The sequence below is a fragment of the Saccoglossus kowalevskii genome, chromosome 9, assembly GCF_978046115.1.
Source record: "Saccoglossus kowalevskii chromosome 9, keSacKowa6.1, whole genome shotgun sequence".
Taxonomy (NCBI): domain Eukaryota; kingdom Metazoa; phylum Hemichordata; class Enteropneusta; family Harrimaniidae; genus Saccoglossus; species Saccoglossus kowalevskii.
In genome coordinates this window covers 22,896,867-22,918,170 of record NC_140649.1, presented here as the reverse complement: position 1 = coordinate 22,918,170, position 21,304 = coordinate 22,896,867, and the positions used below count along the sequence as shown (strand labels likewise).

Sequence of the window (21,304 nt, the reverse complement as noted above, 5' to 3'; positions counted from 1 at the left end):
CATTACGCTTCCTTTATTGTAACTCTACGATCCAATACATGCAGTTTGAACCTGATCGAATGTGAGAGAATATCATCCACACTTGTATATAGTAGGAAATATTGTTTACTAGCTTCGTTTATCCACTTCGTTTATAGACTACTGACTATAATAATATATAGGTATATTCCGAGGGTAATGGTAGAACGTATTTACAGATATACGTTTGAACCTTCTTGGGAGGTAGTATCAGTGTAACAGAGTACCTCTATGGTATGACGTAAAAATGAATGTAAAAACAATTTATTAGGCTTATACAAGTGCATGTGGTTATCAATAGTGCATGGCAAATTGATATTATTTGAAATCATTTTAGCATGACAATACAAATGGCATGATCATATTTCAATGAATATGAAGATTCATAATATAGATTAAAATTGAAAGTTATAATCGATAATTCACGCCGATTAAAATCGCACCCACGCACCCATTGTTAATTTTGTAGTTGCATTCGATGCAAGTGTGTATCTGTATTTTCTTTGTCCAATATTTCTATCAGTTATTATCATAAAATCGCTTTATGATACGATGTACCTTGTAACATATTGCCATGTAATTATTCATATTAGCTTCGAATTTGAAGATTTTTTTTTATGATGGCACCTCCTGGTCAAGTTCGAAAGTGGTTTCCATTCACCCCGTGTTAATACATTATTCGCTTCGTAACATATACTGTGATGTTATACAGTTTTTCCATCCCCTTTAGTGGGAAAACATAATAACAAATGTCAAGAGAGCAGCCACTTTCTTGGAATCTAAATCAATGAATGTTTAATTGCCTGAAGGTACTGTGTGGATGATGGCGGATAAAACATAATTGAAGACGATAACTAACTGACTCCATTGATGACAGTCACAATAACTGGTTCATCCCATCAATAACTGGCTATATTTGATTAATATTACCAAGACCTAATTTAGTTCTAAAGGAGCACGTAACCAACTCTAACACTCTAAGGTAATGCTACTGTAACGGTGCTGTGATTGGTGGATTTTCAAGATTATCTCGTCCATATTTTTTTTAGTTTTATACAGGCCTAATAACTCCTCGCACTGCTACTAATCATGTGCAGAATGTGATCAGCTTGACAGTGTGCTTGTGAACTTCCATGTTAAAAAACTAATGGTCGCAGTACTCTTCGTAGTTGCCTACGTGTCACGGAAGTCTACACGATCCTAGAAGCGCAATAAATTGGTCCGTTGTTTTTAACGATGTGTGTGAAAAAAAATGTTTAAGTTTATTAGTTATGAACAAATCAGAATGAGGTACAATTGGGTACAACTCATCGTTGCATCTAAAATTTCAACTTTGGTTATTCCTCCATCTAGTATTCTGAATCACTCAGGGAGATCTTTGTCACGAGTGTCTTGATTTTAATTCCAAAAAAACGAATTGCGTGTACACGGGATATTTTTACGTTTTTATTTATAATATCGAATTACGTGTTGTGCACAAGAGATAGAAATAATATACGAAAATTAGTGATAAATATGCAACCTGTTAACTCCAGTTACATTTGGTTGGATGACATCTATACTGTAATGTTTTAACTTGACACTCGTTTGGAAATTCAGGTACTGGATATCTGAATACACATTTAATATATATGAAGAGTATTGCATGTCATAGTCATGATCGTTGCCGACCTTGCTGTGGTGTCCATAGTACATGTTTTCATCGTCTTCACTCCTTACTAACCGTATAGAAATGTTGGTGTTTGGTGCAGAGGCAAACCAGTGTTTGAGACGAGTAACCATACCAAGCATATTTTTTTACCTAATAATAATTTATGTGTGACGTCATTTGAAAGAATGGACCAGTGTGCATTATTGTCTCTATTTATGTATGCATATATTCATATTGAACTACAAGTGCCCGTCAATCTAAATTGTGTATGCAGGGTGGGTTTGGTTTTGGTAGATAATTAGAAATAGGCGTGAAGTCATAAAATTAACCTCATGCAGCTCCAGACCGTTTACTTGTAGCGTAATATTTGTTGCATGGGATTGCTGATTGGTGGTCCGGTATTCTACCTGCGGTTGAACAATAGTCGACCCCTACCATTGGTGAGTGTGGTGCAGACTCAATGGAACGACTGAAACCACTGGCAGAGATTCATTCAGTAATGGATGTGACTTCGAGGGAAGCTCTGTTTTTGTATTTTACCGGGTCTATTTGACGCATTATATAGCGCATTAAATCGTGTATTGCCTAACCTGAATATGGTTTATGTGACATGAAAACAAGAAAAGAGTCAACATAGACAAATATAAATAAAAAAAAATGTCTTAGGTCCAAATAAACATATATTATTGCGCTATGGACAACACATTTGTGATTGATGAAATCAAACGTGTCGCAACGATCCGCCAAACTTGCTACGATACTATGAGACAAAATAAACATTCCTAACTTGACTCAAACGATCTTCGATCCATTTAACATGCACAAGTCGTTCTTTAGATATGTTTGGCTGGGTATACATGGATATATTCACTATAAATACATGTCATAATTCATAACACTGAATAATCGGAAATAAGCGGAAATCGGAAATTGGCATATATGTTTTGGATTGGCTAAACATTGTATGCCCGGGAAGCAGTTACGTCACAAAGCGTTCTATGTCGATCATACGCTATCACAACAATGACCTCGGCACTGCAGTAAAGCAATCTACCTACTACATAACGCTCACTGCGCCAAATAGACAGTTCGAAATGACGGATAGTGAATATCATTCACAAGCCAAATATCAAGTATATACAAGTATAAAATGCATGGGTTCTTTTCATAGTAATTTAAAACTACTTCAGATGACAAATTTATTTCAGATGAAAAAAATGTATTCCTGGATGAGTTAAGCAATCAAGGTAGAGATGCAGTTTATTTGTGAATTTTAATCAAAAAAGGTTTTTTAAATAGATTTTTATCTAAAGAACATAACGTAATATTATGCAAATTAGGAATGGGCCATCTAATTATTTCAGTGTTTATCCATTAAAGACGACCTACAATTATCTTGTTTCTTGTACATGTGTATTTAGTTGTTTTTTAACCAAGTTCTCAATGATTTATTTACAAACCAACGAATGCAATCGATTGTTAACCCATTACCTACAGAATCGTTGAAAACATGTCAACCTTAGGCATTTAAAACTACGTACTTAGTATCATGCAATCATAATTTTCTACTAGAATCCTTTCACTAGACGATGGCTATCAATATGATAATCACATGTACAGTGCACCTGAATCGTTGAAAACATGTCAACCTTAGGCATTTAACACTACGTACTCAGTATCATGCAATCATAATTTTCTACTAGAATCCTTTCACTAGACGATGGCTATCAATATGATAATCACATGTACAGTGCTCCTGATAAGAACAACGTATAGGCAACATATATCAGTATGCATATCTGAATGATTTGGCTGTATTTGTTTGTGAATAGCAGCGTGTTTAGCTAATAGTCACGTGACATGTTGATGGTCTTGCAACATTGTTTACTACAACAGATAATTCAAATCAACAACTGGTAAGATTTGTGGCCGACTGATCACAAATTATCCATGTACTTAAGTACTATACATTTCATAAAATATATTGATAAAATATCATTTATATGTGTATCTAATATTGCAATTATTGTCAGAATATTGTTATCATTGTTGTTATATAAAGCTTAATATTGCCTATGAAATGTGAAATCAGAGTTTAGGTTATGGCTATTCGATCACATGGAAGATCAATGATTGTGTGGCTCATAGTCAATTTATGTTTAATCCAATTCAAGAGATTTATCCGTTGGCTCTAATCGTGGTTAACATCTTCTCTGAACAAATTAAAATGTTGTATATATTGTAATACAATGTATGAATTGCGTTTAGAAGAAGTGTGGCAATAAACAATCGCGGACCAAAATATAAAAGTTTAATGACAGACTATCGACCGGACAAGTGTTTACGTCATATATGCTATTCCATTGTTTGTATTAGGATAATCCTTGAAAGTAAAGTAATACGATAAAGACTTAAGCGATACCAACGTTAACATGTGAAATACTTAAGACAGAATACGATTCGAATTTATTGATAGATCCGAAAACACAAATAAGTGAGTCAAAACAAGGTGCTTAAATTATAGACTTTAATTTGTTTAACGTAACACTGTATCTAAACTAAACAACGTAGTGCAAATAGCAATCTATTTGTTCACACGAGCAAAATAAATACGTTTACACTGCAGTAAATAATGGTGAAATTAGTTTATACATCGGTCATCCTAGAGACCAGAGAGATTACAGTGAATGGTGATACTCATCCAGTCACTCTTGCATCACCATTAGGAACACAGTTTAAAGCGGCAGGGTCGTCACCTGCGTACGCGCGGGAACTGAGCACCCAAACGACGATAACAACATGCGCTAAAAACGCAAAAGCTCATGAGTAGACGCTTGTTTGTAAACAATGACACGCTATGTCCATCTGGCGCTTGCGCAGGTGACTACTCCCCCGCTTTAATACACTAGATACAATTTGACTCAAAGTTGAGTTTCTCAGAGTGATAATTTTGTGCGATAGTGTATTTCTGTAGGCGGAAGTATTGTTGTTTTTCTACTAATCGAAAAAGACAGAAGCAATCCTTTGGTTACACTGTTACAATTTATTTAGCAAAGCTCACTAATGATAAAGAATAAAGCGAGTTATCATCATTTGTAAACTCACTGCGGCCGTGATGACTCAATTGTTGTTGTCAGGTCTTTTTTTATGGATATTATGAGTAACCCTAATTCAGATTTAGGTTAGTTAGATTCTCATGGACTAGTAGACTAATGCATTCCCGATCGAGATGCATTTTTTGCATTGAGTACCTTATATACATGTGTGTATGTGTATAACCGCACGAGGGACCACGGGATGTTACAAAAACTTTGTTTGTCATTGTCTCACTATTTTATTAAAACTATTTTATCAATTATACAAATTGCAGAGTGAATAATAGTGTAGGCAAGTAAGATATCGAAGATAAAATCCAACAATGTTAACATTAAATAATAACATGTGATCGAACACAGTGAAAATATAAAAATATATTATGCCCCCCCCCCCAAAAAAAAAGGTCGATACTAGGCGTGAAGCTATTGTTGTAGAGTAGTTAAATGTGACCGCAGCGCATGTTGGAGGTGACATATTCTCAATTGACCTTAAAATAATTGAATAAAATCGGAATAGAGTAGTAGTATTTCAATCAGACGAACCGAAATGCAATACTACGGGTACATTGGTATATTTGATGTCTGTGTAAATTAGGCGGCTATGCATACTAGTATAAGAAATCCATTTCAGAATATACACCCAGTAGTAACAATATAGTAATACTATGTAAAATCACATCAGAACTCTTTAGTGCAGTGGATCACATTATTCTATAGATGTTACTAGGTTAGATTATGCAGAGACTTAACACTGTCTACGGTGATCGCTTATGGTAAGCAATATCATTGTACATCTCATCGTTTACGGCAATTTGAAGAGTCGTTCAAACTGCGAATGATTAGCGTGTAACATAGCGCCCTGGCCGACAGACTCGCCCGTGTGCGTCTGAGTATGTCCGCCGGTGGGGGCGCAATGACACGGTAATTAACTCCAGTCGTACCAATGGGGCTGCTAAAATATGGCTCACACATCCGATATTAGTAACCTGAGATTGGGGTTAAAGACAATTACTGATGCTCCGCTGATTTATGAATATTATTTAAAATCAATCAGTCGCAGTTGCAACTATGCGGAAAATGAGACGTCAATGCGGGACTTAATATACGGTACACCAACATATTTGAGCGTTCAGGTTAACTGTAACTATTATATAAGTATTTGAATTATAGCTGGCGTACAGCCAACACACGTGACTCTTGATTACGCATCTAAGTCGATAACGAGAATCTCATAACCCATGACCGCTTACCGTGTTGGGAATCCAACAGAGACAGGAACTCGATTTAAAAGCTAAAATGTCGTTATCTTTGTCACACAAATGTACAGAACATCACAAATAGTTGACCCTGGAATATCTCATCTGCATACTTGTTTTCGCAAATGTGATAGAATCCCAGGAGTCTACTGATATTAAAACACTCAATAAATTCAAACTGGATTCAGAGAGAAGACTGTTTTTTCTGGATCGATTAAACATCGGAAATAAACGTTCACGTCATAGTTTTACATGTGTAAACTCTACAGCTCCTGTTTGGATATGTGTAGATAAACATAATACTTGTATGTGACACTAGAAATTGTAATATGTCACGTGGTATCTCGTGTAACTCAATACAGAACCGATACTCCTTGTTTAGTTAACATCTATCTAACTTCACACATTTATCTAACGGTCCAACTATGACATTTCAACTATACAACTATCACGCTCGAAAAAAAACAACTATTTTCATTATGCATTTTATTTTTAGCGAACATGCTTGAGATCGGTGTTATAAAAAGATGACGCTATACTGATACAATCATGAAACGATTGTGATAAATGCGTTGAGCGAACGCGAAATGAATATCTATTATACTGAAAAGCGCCCTCACTCGTCACATTTCACTTGTGTTTGTCAGTCTCGTCCTCATGTGCGACCTTCGATTCCACCCACGACTACGATCAGTTACAAGCAAAATAAAATTAATTAAATTAAATATTATAATAAAAAATTATGTGTTGATTTTGCAAACAAATTGTTTTTCGCAGCAGTAATTAACCGTCTATATGATATAAGGATATACATACTGAAGTGATAAAAATAGACAATAACACATGTACAACAAATTATTTTGACATATGCAAGTAAATTACTCCATGATAATACATGACATTCATTGTTACTTTGTTGTGTTTAGTGTTAAACCACAGTCCCTCGGTGTTGAGGGACAGTCACAGTTGAATCACAGTCCGTCGAGTCATTTTTAATTTACAAATCAGAATGAAACAAAGTTCTTCATTGATTTATCTTCTACTCATATGTGACATCATAAGAGACTGTTCGGATGCATGCAGAGAATATCAAGCACTTCATCAGCAAAAGTTATGGGCCCCCTAACATCGCGGTAAACTAAAAATGTCTGACATAAATTGTTCTCGTAAAATAAATAATAAATTACTAAAAGTTGAAAAGGGGTTTTATCTAAAAAAAAACTATTGAATTAAGAAAATTATGACCAGAGTCTTTTTTTTGTCACGGTGTACCCCTTCAGAGGCGGCGGCACGAAATGTTGCATGAGGGGGCGATCTTACTAGGGGGTCCGGGGCATGCTCCCTCTTACAATTTTTGAAAGCTAGACCCTCTGAAACGGTGTTTCCTTCATTATGAGGAAAAAATAGGTACGGGTAGTTTTGTTACCAATGTAATAATATAAACGGAATGCCAGTATCTAAATTTCTTTTTTAATCTCCACGGCAAACCCGTCGTTAAATCTGCGAGTGAACTCTGTATCATACATGACGTTCAAAATTCTGGAGAACCCTCTGCAAATAGGGGTCGTTTTTGCTATTTAATCAAAGACTATAGAGATATATAATCTTTGATTTAATGTACCGAGAATGGGTTACCCATGCGCCCCGCACAACACGCAATGATTCCGTAGTAATAATCACCGTAGTGTTTATCTGTTGAACCACATGGTAAAAAGAAAAGGCTCAATTTCATCCACATGATATCATAAGACTCATAGAAGCCGAGGTGATATAAATAAATCAGTGACACAGGCGTCCGGTGTATTCAGAAAATACAAGTACACGGAAACTAAGGGAGATTTGCACCCTTGCCAGCAGGTATGTTGCTTTAAATTACAATTAGTATAATATATATTTAAAATGTTAAAAGTAGAGCTATGCTTTGCTAATTGAAGGTCTTTTTCATGGTGAATTTCAGAAGAAAAGTCATGTACTTTGCATTGCCAATTGGATAAGCTTACTGCAATGCACTGCCACTGCAGTTGCAAAACACATGATACCAGTGGCGGATCTGATTCCACACGGACAATTTATTGAACCATTGACACACAACTGTGCATTTTAATAAATGGGGAAAAAGAAATAAATAGCAGAACTGTAGAGACACCCATTGCTTAGGCTGTGGTTGAATTTCACTAAGCTTAAGGCCTGTGTAGACTCATTGAGCCCAATATTTGCATAATTTAGATTTTTTAAAGTTAGATAACCTTAGAATGTTGTCTACCAATCCAGCTCAAGCTTGATCCAGAGACTATTGTTTACGATAATTCAACATTGTGTATCGCGATTTAAAAATGACAAAATGGGGTGAATTAAGCATCAATTTCAAAAGGAATTTCAAACGTGTTTTTGAAACGTTTTGTTTTTTTCAATTTAAACGTGTTTTTTTAACCAAAATGCAAAATAATTAAATATGCTGACGCGGGCGATGAACAGGAAACTCGGAATTAATTGTAATAGGCTTTATAGACCAAAGTCAAAGATGATGAGGGTCCCCTGTTGATAAAGGGTTATACACAGATGTTGACCACTTTTTGTCCCTACAGAATTATCTGGGCAACTGCTTTGGTAGTTGTTGTTTTCTGTGAAATAACTGTAAATTGTTAATTGTGGGTTTGCACTACCAATTTAGACCCAAAATGTAAAATGTTCACCCAACCTTCCCTGCAGGATCTGTGAATATCCCTTTAAGTCACTGGGACTAGTACATGTATATAGTACATGTACATTATAGGTACATCATACATGTATACATGTAGTATATTTTATTTTTAGCCTTTGATTAAATTGACAACAGTGTTAATATTGGTTTTGTATTTTCATTTTTCAGGAACAGCTAGTATGGTGCACAATTGCTGCGTTCCAGAATGTCCAAAAGCCGGTTACAGAATACAGGATGGCCGAAAAGTTAGCTTCCACAAGATACCATCACGGGAACAGATACGTTTAAAATGGATTCATGCTATAAAACGCGACCCAGGCAAACATTTTACTATATCTAAACATACCAAAGTATGTTCTTTGCATTTTCACGAAGATGACTTCACTGTTGACCAGTTTCCTATTAACCACAAACTCAGACCTAATGCTGTGCCATCCGTCTTTGATTTTACTCCTAAAATTGGTAAAACAAGAAGACTACCTTCCAAGCGCTGTCTTAATTTTGAACAAAACAAAGAATATGAAGGTACAAGCAATGTTGAACAAGACGAAGAAACACCTGATGATATCCTGCGCAAAGAAAATGAGGAACTAAAAACCCAAATGGAAAATATAAAAAAAGCATCATTAGAAGCTGAAAGAAATGTTGAGCATGTAAAGACACTTCAAAAAGAACTTGAAGAAGCAAAAGAAAGAGCCAAGAACAGTTTGAACTTTAGACTCAATACGTTTAAGAACGATGACTCATCAATGGAGTTTTACACCGGGTTCACATACAATGTATGTACTATCATCTACAATTTACTAGATCCTGGGCAAAATGGTGGAAACATAGAGTTGTATTCATGTAAAAGGACTGCTACAACAGCAAATGAACATGAGGACCATTCCTACTGTGATGGGCCACAACCACACAAAAAAGGACCAGCACCAGCTCTGGATTACCAGGAACAGTTCTTTTTAACTCTTGTGCGTTTAAGAACTGGTTTCTCAGAGCTCCATCTTGCACATTTGTTTGGCATCAGTACAACTACTGTTTCACGCTACATTTTAACATGGGTGAATTTAATGTTTCTTAAACTAGGATGTCTAATTATGTGGCTTGATTGCAGGACCATAGATCAAACTATGCCTGAAAGCTTTAGGAAGAAGTTCCCAACCACCAGAGTGATTATAGACTGTACTGAAATAAAAACTGAAACACCGTCAACCCTAGTACTTAACAGTGAGTTCTTTTCCCAATACAAAAATGCATGTACAGTGAAAGGACTGGTTGGCATCGCTCCATCAGGAGCTGTAACATTTGTCAGCAAATTGTACACCATATCAGTATCTGACCGAAAGATCACAGAGGAAAGTGGAATTTTGGGTATGAACTTCAGTGACAATGATGTTGTCATGGCCGATAAAGGTTTCCTCATTGACGATTTGTTGTCGGAAAAAGTAAATGCAAAAAATGTGAGGCTCAACATTCCTCCATTTCTGGAATGAAAGGGACAATTTTCAGAGGAAGAAGTCTTGGCAACACAAGAAATTGCAGCTGAAAGAATCCATGTGGAGCGCGCAATAAATCGGATCAAGAACTTCCACATATTTGACACACCAATTCCTCTGAATATGACAGGTTCCATCAACCAGATTTGGTCAGTATGTGCAATCCTGACAAACTTTCAGAACCCACTTCTTTCAGATCATTCTGTGTGTGTCATTGACAATGTTAGCTCTGTAATATAAATTATAATGTTAGTACTGAATGGAAGGTGTTGGTACATGTACCGTCTGTAAGGCTCTTGAAAATCGAGTTGCTATTTTTGATTACATTTCGTATTATACTTAACTCATTTTTTTTTAATATTTGATATTTTGCGAAATTGGAATAATAAGAAAATGAAATTACTATTTAGACCTGTGTCATACAATTAAATCTGTTTTCATTTCAAATATCTTGAGAGAGCTTGTAACAAAAAGTGTCATTCATGTACCATATTCATTCCAATAACCGGCCCATGCCCTTATAAACGCCCACCCAAGTTTTTTTGTGAAACATGGTACATGATATTTGCACTCGGTAGGTTCCAATCATGTATGTGAGGTAATAAACTCCAACAAAATAGTTTTTCATGGTATTTAGGGCAAGTTCTTGCTTTGAAGAGGGGGTTGTTTTTACTCGAAATTTATTCTTTCAGTTTCAAAAATAAGGGCCCATACAAAATGACTTTGTTAAGGGCCCTGGGCGGTTATACGGTAAATGACAGTGGACTCATTTTTTAATTTTTTGTATTTCTCAAGATATAAATATTCAAAAAATGTTATTGAGTTAAGATATTATATTGCACTGGTGAGCACTGGACATGTACATGTTTGATTAAGGTCAATATTGTTTCCAAACTTTACTTGGTAAAACAACATGAAAAAGCACAACTTTTTTCTTGAAATATATGTACAGTAGGTTATTGTTACTGAATTGTTTTGCAAGAAAAAATACTTTTGTAGATATACCTTGAACAGATCTCAAATAAAAATTGAATACTAATTTCTGCTTTTTAAAAAAAAGTACTGTTTAGGACATTGTACAATGTAACAATTTATGAGGCATCCCATGTTCTTGATGTGCTTTTTAGAAATGAGACTGGATTTGGATTCTAATAGAATATAATAGTTAAAATGTAGACTAATTTAAACATATATTTTATTATATTCTTATTCAGGGGGTAGGGTTTACCATATAAACAAGTCATCCCATTGGTTGTAGCCCACCTCTTATCAAAGAAAAAAAGATGGGCAGACTCTGTGGACTGAATCATTACTTTTCAGAGGGGTCGTGGCATTAAAATGATGATGAAATGTTACGTTTTGGGAAAATATAAGTCGTTAAATTGGTGAAAATCATTTAAAACCTAAACAAGAATGAGAATGAAGATGGGATTTTTTTATTTTGCCTATCTTTTATTGTGTCATAATGGATGGGCAGCTACTATTTGTATTGTGGAGGATACCGGCCACGCCGACATCCACCACTCAAAATATTGACTGCCCTTCCATTGTGACATGATAAAAGATGGGCAAAATAAAAAAATCCCATCTTTATTCTGTAATTATATTATTATAATTATTATATTATAAGCTTTATAAACATATATAAACATTGGTGCTACAGAAAGCAGCTGAAATAACCATAAAACAGAACAAAAAAATTATGAATTATTATGCTAATTAGAGAATTAATATGAACAAATTTTAATCCCAAACTAATATCATGCCTGTCTAGAGAATTTATGTACCAATTTTATTCAAATGTGATGATCAGTAATTGAGATATCAGTGTTAATTGATTATGTTAATTAGGTGATTAATAAGCATAAATATTTACCAAAAACTAATTGGGTCTCTGCATAGTTCTCTTTAAAAGTTTCATTAAAATCCAATTCGTGGTTCTTTATATATCAGTGGAACATTATGCAAATTAGGTAATTGATATCCAATTAAAACTAATCAGGGGTCTGCACAGTCCTTAAGTAACTATGTACCAAGTGTCATTGAAATGTGATGATTACTACTTGAAATAGCAAAAGCTGAAAATTAATTAATTATGCAAATTAGGTAATTAATATGTACTGATATTATCCTAAAAACTATCTGGTCTTTGCAGTGTCCTATGACATCTATGTACCAAATTTCATTGAAATGTGATGATTACTACTTGAAATATCAATAGCTGAAAATTAATTATGCAAATTATGTAATTAATATGCATGGATTTTACCAAAACCTAAACAAATCTGCGCATTGGCCCAGAGCATCTATGCACCAAGTTTCATCAAAAATCAATGTATGGTTCTTGAGATATCAGTGGAACAGACACACACACAGACACAGACACACACACACACAGACAGACACACTAACTGCAAAGACTCCCTTTTTGTGCTTCGCACACAGGAGTCAAAAATAGGCAGAAATAACGAGTCCCAAGTGGTTTTGGGCGAGTCCAGGACTCCAAAAAGCAGCCTCGTGCTACCCCTGATGCCTTGTGACCCTTTAGGCACATACATGTAACCCATCATTTGCATATTCAGTGTTTTATCAATTCACACAATTTTACCAAATTGTACCTGTATATAGGCAAAGAAAATGTTGACAAAAAACAGTAGAATCGCACACATGTAGGCCCATAAAATAGCGGGTGGGAGAAAAAGATTTTCTGTAGACTAACAGCAATAAAAAACATTGTACAACCTCATCAGTTTACTCAGTGTGTTTTATTTTGTATAATTAATTTCATTGCAGAGCTCTCTTGATTATTTACTTATAATTATTGCAATGGAACATTTTATACAATAATAACTGCGTACCATCTTTTTTGTGGTCATTGAGTAAAATCAGCTCGGGATTGGTTTGGAGCCGAGGTATTTCATACAGAGGCACAAAACAAATCCCCTCAATTTTGCACAATGATCGCAAAACTGATGGTGTAAAGTTGTTTTTGTTTTTCACAACCCCTTTTTTATTCCAGTGAAATAAGTTTCATCTTTCTAAAATGTGATGAATAACAATTTTTTCCATCATTGTTGTTCCCCCTGTAAATGTTAGAATGTCTCACAATGATTGCCTGCAGTTGCAAAGCAATTTTAATTGATTAGCCTGCATATACTAAAGCAAGTTTGTATATTAATTATCATATGGATATTTCCATTTTATTTCAGTAGAGGCATCTGTTGTGGAGTTACAGTCAAAAAGTGTGAAAATAAAATCAATATTTGATCAATAACTACTTGTCATGAGTTACTGAATTTGTCTGTGAAGTTACTGAATTCCTTGCCCCTGCAATAAACATATCTTACCAAGTTACCAGTCACCAATGAGTTAACATTTACGAGAAAAAATTACATAAAAATAGTCACAAAATTGGTCAGGGAGGAATACTGTGTCAAGAACTGTCAGCATGTTTCTTGCATTACTATAGGCCTATAAACTCATTCACAAAGTAACATGCCACTTCTGATGATCTGATTTTTCAAAACCTACTCCATGTAGGTCACAGAAAGTTAAAATCAGAAATGCAAAACATCTGTTCTGAATAGTTTGACGCCAAATTTGTATGAAAAACTCCAGAACCCATTTAATATGACTGGCAAGTTACTTTTCCCAAAGTAAGTTTATTTGTGACAATTTCAATTGATTTATTTTTGCTTACGGTATTTTAAAATTTTGTGTACCACTTTCATATAACTATGTGTACAGCAACAATACTGAAATAAACATTTCAACTTAACTTTTAACTCTACATTTGTCTGTGAGTAAAGTTTAATGTCAACCTGTTTTACAACTTGTTATAGGCAAAGTTAAAAGGACATTCACTGATTTTGACCCCCACTTTTAATGGCATGTATCAGTAGATACACCCAAGAAAACCTTATTTCCAAAATTTCAGTCAATTTTAACTTTGCATTGCCAAGTTATGTATTATTATGTGTATTACATTTCTCCATTGGCTATAATGTTATCTTTTCTTTCAGGACCCCGAAAGAAACTCAAACATGTGTTTTTTTGGCACTTCTGAATTGTATATACAAGTCTGCTTTGGCAGTTCTTGTTTTTAATCAGTTTGCAACCATATAAGACCAAAAAGACAAAAATCTAAAATTTTCACCAACCCTCACTGCAGAATCTGTGAATGTCCCTTTAAGGTTCATGATATTCAATGCCCTTGGCCTGTCAAATGCATTTTTGTGAGCTTTGACTACATCTTTAATCTTCATGTTTTCCAAGTAATGCTGGAAGAAAGTGTTTGAAAAAGAATTCTTCTAGACATTGTACCTTGTCAAGCCAGAAAGACTGATCAAATCGTATACGCTCAACAGACATGCCTTTTTTTGTGCATACCACAAAATCGCACCAATTTGCACATGTTAAGGCCATCTGCCCTTGAACCTGTTCAAAGTATCCATTACCATGGTTGTTTTTTAACTTAGGAAACCCATTCACATTTTCCAGGTAAAATGTTGGAGAGTTGCAAGCTTCAAGAGGGCAGGTGCTTTCATTTCAAGTAGGCCAAATGGATTTTCTTCAGTCATGTCGACAACTTTTTTGTCTGGTGATGCTGCTAGCCACAGATTATTTTCATTTATGACAAGTCCACTGTCAAAGACCTGTACGGGATGCCCAATGCTGTGCATGTAGGCAACATACTTGTCTGCTATGATTGGCTCCATTTTCAAACCATGATCAAACATCCTTTACACAAAACTTGATGGTGCCTTGGGCTCAATTTTGTCTCTAATTATGTTGTCTTTGGCCTTGCTGGTTTTCTTGTCCATTGCCTGACAAACCTTCCCAAACATAGAAGCAGTTACTCTATGTTTACGCAATGTTTTCCACAACTCGCTCTTCGACTGATCTCGCGTTTTCTGCTCCAAGTCGAATGATTCACCATCTGTTAAAATCAGGCTTTCAAGCAGATCCTGGTATTTTTCTGCATCTACATCTGCAACATTAACACTGGATGATGCATACAAGGGAACTGGTCTCAGAGGGAAACATGGGTACAACAGTGGTTGGGGTAAGGGACCGCGGTGTGGTGGAATGTTTCCAACTGTGGGAATATCAACAGGATCTTCTTGGCGATACTGGTAAGATAGCAGTGAGCCCTTTTCAACTGCCCCAAACAATGTTGCAGTGTATATGGTTGACATAGTTGCTGGTTTTAACATGTAGGCAGCAGGAATTCGTGGATTTATTTCATGTAACTCTCTAGCTGACTGCTGGACTAAGTGAGGGTCATGCAGAAGGGAATCACGAGTGGCTCTATATAAAGTTGATTGAATGCCTTTAGTCTGTTTTGAAATAGCTGATCCCTCTTGCAAACAAATTTTCTTTATCACTACATTGTCAATAGGTTCTGGGTTTATCTTCTTTCCACGAGGTTTGTGCCACCGTTGTAACATTGATGTACAGGTCACATCATCAGGTACTACAGTCAGCTTATTATCTGTAAATGTGCATAGAGTGTATAATAATGCCAATACATGATTACAATGGCCACCATCTCCAGCACTACATGTACAACCACCATGTGGAATTTGACTATTTCTCAAAGTGCATTTGACTACATGTGGACGTTCATTTTTGCGAATGAACGGAAGCAACGAGAAATTATGAATACAGTGTTAGATTGATAAGTTAGAATGTTTGATAGATATCCTTCAATTGCAAATTTCAGTGCCTTTAATTTCACACTTGGTGCTGACAGATCTTGGCGTTGAAATGTACTTGTATTGTGCTGTGCAACATATTCATCAACCATCTTGGTAGTTACCCGGATGCTGTGTAAGCTTTTCCCCCAGCCTGTGCCAGCAGCTGGGTATGACAGTTTCTGTGATGCCTTGGTACCCTTCTTGGGAATAGGTGGTTGAACTCCAGCAGCAATGGCATCTTTAACCCTGAAAAATGAAAAATAAATATTCCATTAATATGGTAATAAATGAAAACTTATTTTCTTACTTGTAAACTACCTGTTTCCTGTGCCATTTCTTAATTCTGGATTCACATGATTCAATTAAAAAGATTAATAAGTATCCATACACACTGCTTACTCATGGTGCACACACTGACCAATTATATCAGGTTTTAGATAAAATACACTTTAAGTAGCACACATGCATTATTTTTGTACAATTGCACTCTAAACACCCTTATCCATACAGCATTGCAGTGTGTATGGTAAACTTCTGCGTAATGTAGATGGGGTTTTCAAACGGATGTTTCTATTTGTTGCTGACAAATGCACTCAAGCCTTTACATTTTCACGCAGATGAAAGCATCATTTTTTCCCCATTTTTTATGGGTTTATACTTGGGATAAAATAAAAGCTATTTGGTATTTTCTCTGTTTGGAAACATACATAACAAGTCATTGTCAATGACACGTCCCCGTTCCGTTCATATTTGAGTGACATATACATTCAAAGCAGATCATGACCGAAATGCACCTGCATATGTACAACACATTGTGCTAAATCTGAACAAAATCCATCCATGCATGACTGAGATCCGGTTCTGGAATTGTGAAAATACGTGATTTTGATGCATTTTCGGCATTAAAATGGCCATCATTCCGCTATTGTTAAGCAGATCATGAAACAAATGCACATATCTATTTGTGACATGATGTACCATGTGTGTGTGAAGTTTGAACTTGATCAATCCAGACATGTCTTGGATACGGATCCAGAACTGAATTCTTTAACAAAATGGCCGCCAGTCGGCCATTTCGAACTTGATCCGAAAAAAAAAAAAAGACGTGCATCAAGGTCCTATTATGTTTAATGTATGTACCAAATTTGAACAAAATCCGTCCATGCATAACTGAGATCCGGGTCCGGAATGGTGAAAATGTGCGATTTTGATGCATTTTCGGCCTTAAAATGGCCGCTATTCGGCTATCGTTAATCGGATCATGAAAAAAATGCATGTGCATATGTCCCATATAATGTGTGATGTATGAGTGAAGTTTGAACTTAATCGGTCCATGCATGTTCGAGATACAGGTGATCACGGACGGACGGACGCACGGACGGACGCACGGACGGATGCACACAGGGCAAAACATAAGTCCCCGTTTTCGGACTGCGTCCGAACGGGGACTAATAATTATATTATTGTCATGTACGAATTAGATTAATAATTGCCTATTACTTGTTGCTCGAGAAATGAGAGAAAATAATGCAAGAATAATGTAAGAAAAATAATTTTATAACATGTAATACATGTTGCATGTAAAGGGTCATACGCCATTTTCTCATACATACAAAACGTACGTTACTTTTTGACCCCCTTCCCCCTCCAATTACGTTTTTCAGATTTTCCCACTCTTTACAAATTTTTTTCATACACAAGTATACTTTGAGATAATTTTTACCCCCTCCCCTTTTACGTTTGTACATAAAAAAAAAAGGGGGAACGACCCCTAAATTTATGTACACTACACCACACACAGTCCTTACTTTTGCACAAGTTGTAACTTCTTCCAAGAGTTATGATACGGTAAATTGTGAGACTTCAACCAGTCGTTCAATTCTGCAAGTTTCAACTTTTCTGGCTTGATTGGTTGCACTGAATTGCTTTGACTACTGTCAGTAATCTGTAGAAACAACAAAAGAACTGTGTCTTAAGGTAGCGGGACTATTATTTGCATACTTGTTTTTATCTTCTAATTGTGACTAAATGACTACAAATAGACCCGGGAAAGTATATATTTTTAGAATCGCCAGACTTCAAGCTTTTCACAAGTGTATTTTGCATGCCCGTATCTGCAATCTACGACATGTTATTCAATCAAAGGTGAAAAATTACTTTTTCTGTAAAAAAAATAATTACGCATTTATGCTGGCGATAAGAAGTATTTTTTTCACTTTTCCTAGTTGTTCAATAGTCTGGTAAATTGAATGTGTCTGGTTAGTTTTATTCAAGCAATGCGTTTTAAAAAATAGTGTCCTGAATTTCAATTACTGTTTTAGTCACATTGCCCCCAACTCAAACAACAACTTGTTGGTAAATAATCGATGAAATAGTTTGTCTGGACACATTCAAGTTCCTCTCATTGTCACCTTCAAGCTGTGAAAATTTGGTGTTAATCCGACGACAATAAGTATACGTTATTTTTTGTTAAAGACCTTGTATTTTGAAAAACATAAACTCCTAGAAAACGTCGATGAAGTAACAGCAAAGATTTTCAAGCTTGTTTATCGGCACAATCAATTTGTTTTCCCATCAAGGTCTGTTTTACCATGTGTAGGGACATCCAAATGTGTAAGGCTATTGGAAACCAAAAAAATAAAGGAATGGGATAGCTATAATTGGATAAATTCGGCATATGAAAACACCAAAATCAATGATTTTTTTTCAGTGGCTGTGTGACCTTGTGTCTGACACATTCATATGCAAATGACTAATCTGTGAAACAAACAGGGGCGGAGACAAACCACTCAAATGTTTGGAAACACTCATTGTGTGTCAGATAGCTACTGATAACACATCCTAACATTGCTTTGTCTTGAGTTTATCTTTGAAACTTATAGGCACACAGATTAAACCTGTGTTGTTGATTTTGGAAAACACTACTGAGGCTGCCTTGCTTCCCGTCAGAAAATCTATATTTTAACCAACTTACATGACATTCTATGTTATATTGACTTTATCATATGAAAGTTTATGGTGCATTTCATCAATTAATAAATAAATGTGAAAATCGTAATTTTCAACACAAATAATAGTCTCGCTACCTTAATAGACAAATACAGAAAAGAAATGCTAGAGGAAAGAAATTTGAAGTACATAATAGCCTGTCTGTGTACATACAATGCATAGTAACATAGCACCCTGTTTATATATACCCCTACCCTAGCTAGCTATATACTCACATGTCAGTCCCATACACTGAGGACATACACCACATGTAGCTATGCATATTAGGGACTGACAGGAGTACCATAGACCGCAATGTAAAAATATTTTTGAAGCTTAAATATGAGGACATAAAATCTCAAAAAACTTACTAAACTGGACCTAGCATACCTCCAACATGTATATTGATATCAAGTTTGGTTGCTTTCCAAAAATGTTGAACAGAAAGTACTAAAATTTTACAATCATTATCACTTCCAATTCCGATTTTTGCATGTACATGTAAACATTGGGGGTTTTTGATCAAAAAATGCGATCAAAAAAATTCTATAGAAATTCCACCTATCAGATTTGCTACAGTTTGGGTTTGGCAATTGGATCTGAGAACTTACAGTGACATAATGTCTCAAATTTGCCAAAATTGCGAGAAAATGTAACTGTCCACAAACGTGGACATTTTCCCCATTGAAACACGTGATGGCGAATTTCCTATCCGGATAGGCTAAGCTAGCTATAGTATAATTAAGCTTAACCAAACTTTGTATGTTACATCATAAATCATGATTAAATATGTTATTTTCAAGACTCATTATATTGGAAATTTTTGTGACAACTACCTTCAGAATGTAAGCCATTTAATGAGAAAATTAATGTGATGTTATCATATTCAGATTCGTAACACACGTATGTATCACAGTCACTTGGGGGCTGAAAATCAATAAATACTAATTTTCAACAACAAAAATCATCCGCTATACGTATATAAATAAACAAGTTGTGAAACACGACACCTAGTAAATCGACACCCTGTCGGTTTCAAATGTTGATTTCTTACCTTAAAATGCGAAACAAAAATTTTAGAGAGGATCAGGTGTTACATTAATAACCATTGTTCATAATCGCTAACTTGGTTTTATTCAAAACTGCACAAATCCCACGTTTTCTGATGATATACGATTGCATGAACGAAAATGGCCAGCAGCCAGAATCAAGGGGGATTCGCACAGAGTTCTGGGTAAATCAAGTGCGCATACTCATTTTCAGCCAATCAGGCGTGCCGTAACAGCGAGTATTTCCTTGATTTACCCAGAACTCTGTGCAAATCCCCCTTGATTCTGGCTGCTGGCCATTTTCGTTCATGAAATCGTCGGATATCATCAGAAAACGCGGGATTTGTGCAGTTTTGAATAAAACCAAGTTAGCGATTATGAACAATGGTTATTAATGTAACACCTGATCCCCTCTAAAATGTTTGTTTCGCATTTTAAGGTAAGAAATCGACATTTGAAACCGACAGGGTGTCGATTTACTAGGTGCCGTGTTTCACAACTTGTTTATTTATATACGTATAGCGGATGATTTTTTGGCACAGATCTAGAAGCAGTACCTACACACGAATTGGTGACGTCATAAAATACATGACCTTCAATCGGGGTCGTTTCCTCGGTATATACGAATTGGTATATACAAATTACAATAAAGATACTTAAGACATTACACATAAGGTAAAACAAATCACGTGACAATATAATGATAATAACGGTAATAAATCCCACTAGCTTAACAGTTGAAGAGAACGCTCATATAGTCAGTCGGGTGACGCCGAGGGTCACGAACTGTGTTGCAAAATGGCCGTGTGGTTGAAACTGGGTCATGGCGTGACGCGTGGGGAAGACATCATTAAACACTCAAAATCACAATAAAACGGGGAAGTGGTTGCATATTACGGCGTAGCTAACATGGGAAATAAAAAAACGCCCAATACAAACGACATGGGTTCGAATCACACTAGATACACACTCACCAGAACCGAAGCAATCAGAAACCAGCAATCGTTTTGGCTTTTCCGTTCAACTCATCGGAACACTGGAGTAGTTAGAAAAATGAACACCACTTAACGACCAACGTCGTGGCGTGGTACACAAGCGTGCCATCAAAATAAAACAAAATTAGCTTGAAAAGACAGTGGGTTCGAGTCCCGCTCAGAGCTACCGTAAAAACGTAAATCAAATAAACTGAAATCTCTCAAACCGTAAACAAGTAAACAAAGAACGTCGCAAAAAAATAATAAACCTCACAAAACTCCACCATACAAAACTGAATGAATAAATAATAAAATAACTAACGTTTTAAACTGAACGACGTGCAATTTGTTCAACAGTTTCCAGATTGTGACAAGAGATA

General features: G+C 35.7%; 1 protein-coding gene across 1 annotated transcript; it reads left to right on the top strand.

The window, feature by feature from the left end:
* Nucleotides 1–8,900: 8,900 nt before the first annotated feature.
* Nucleotides 8,901–10,211, top strand: LOC146738984 (uncharacterized). Its single transcript, XM_085504007.1, has one exon. The coding sequence runs from the start codon at nucleotides 8,901–8,903 to the stop codon at nucleotides 10,209–10,211; it is 1,311 nt and encodes a 436-aa protein (XP_085360133.1).
* The last annotated feature ends 11,093 nt before the right edge of the window (nucleotides 10,212–21,304 follow it).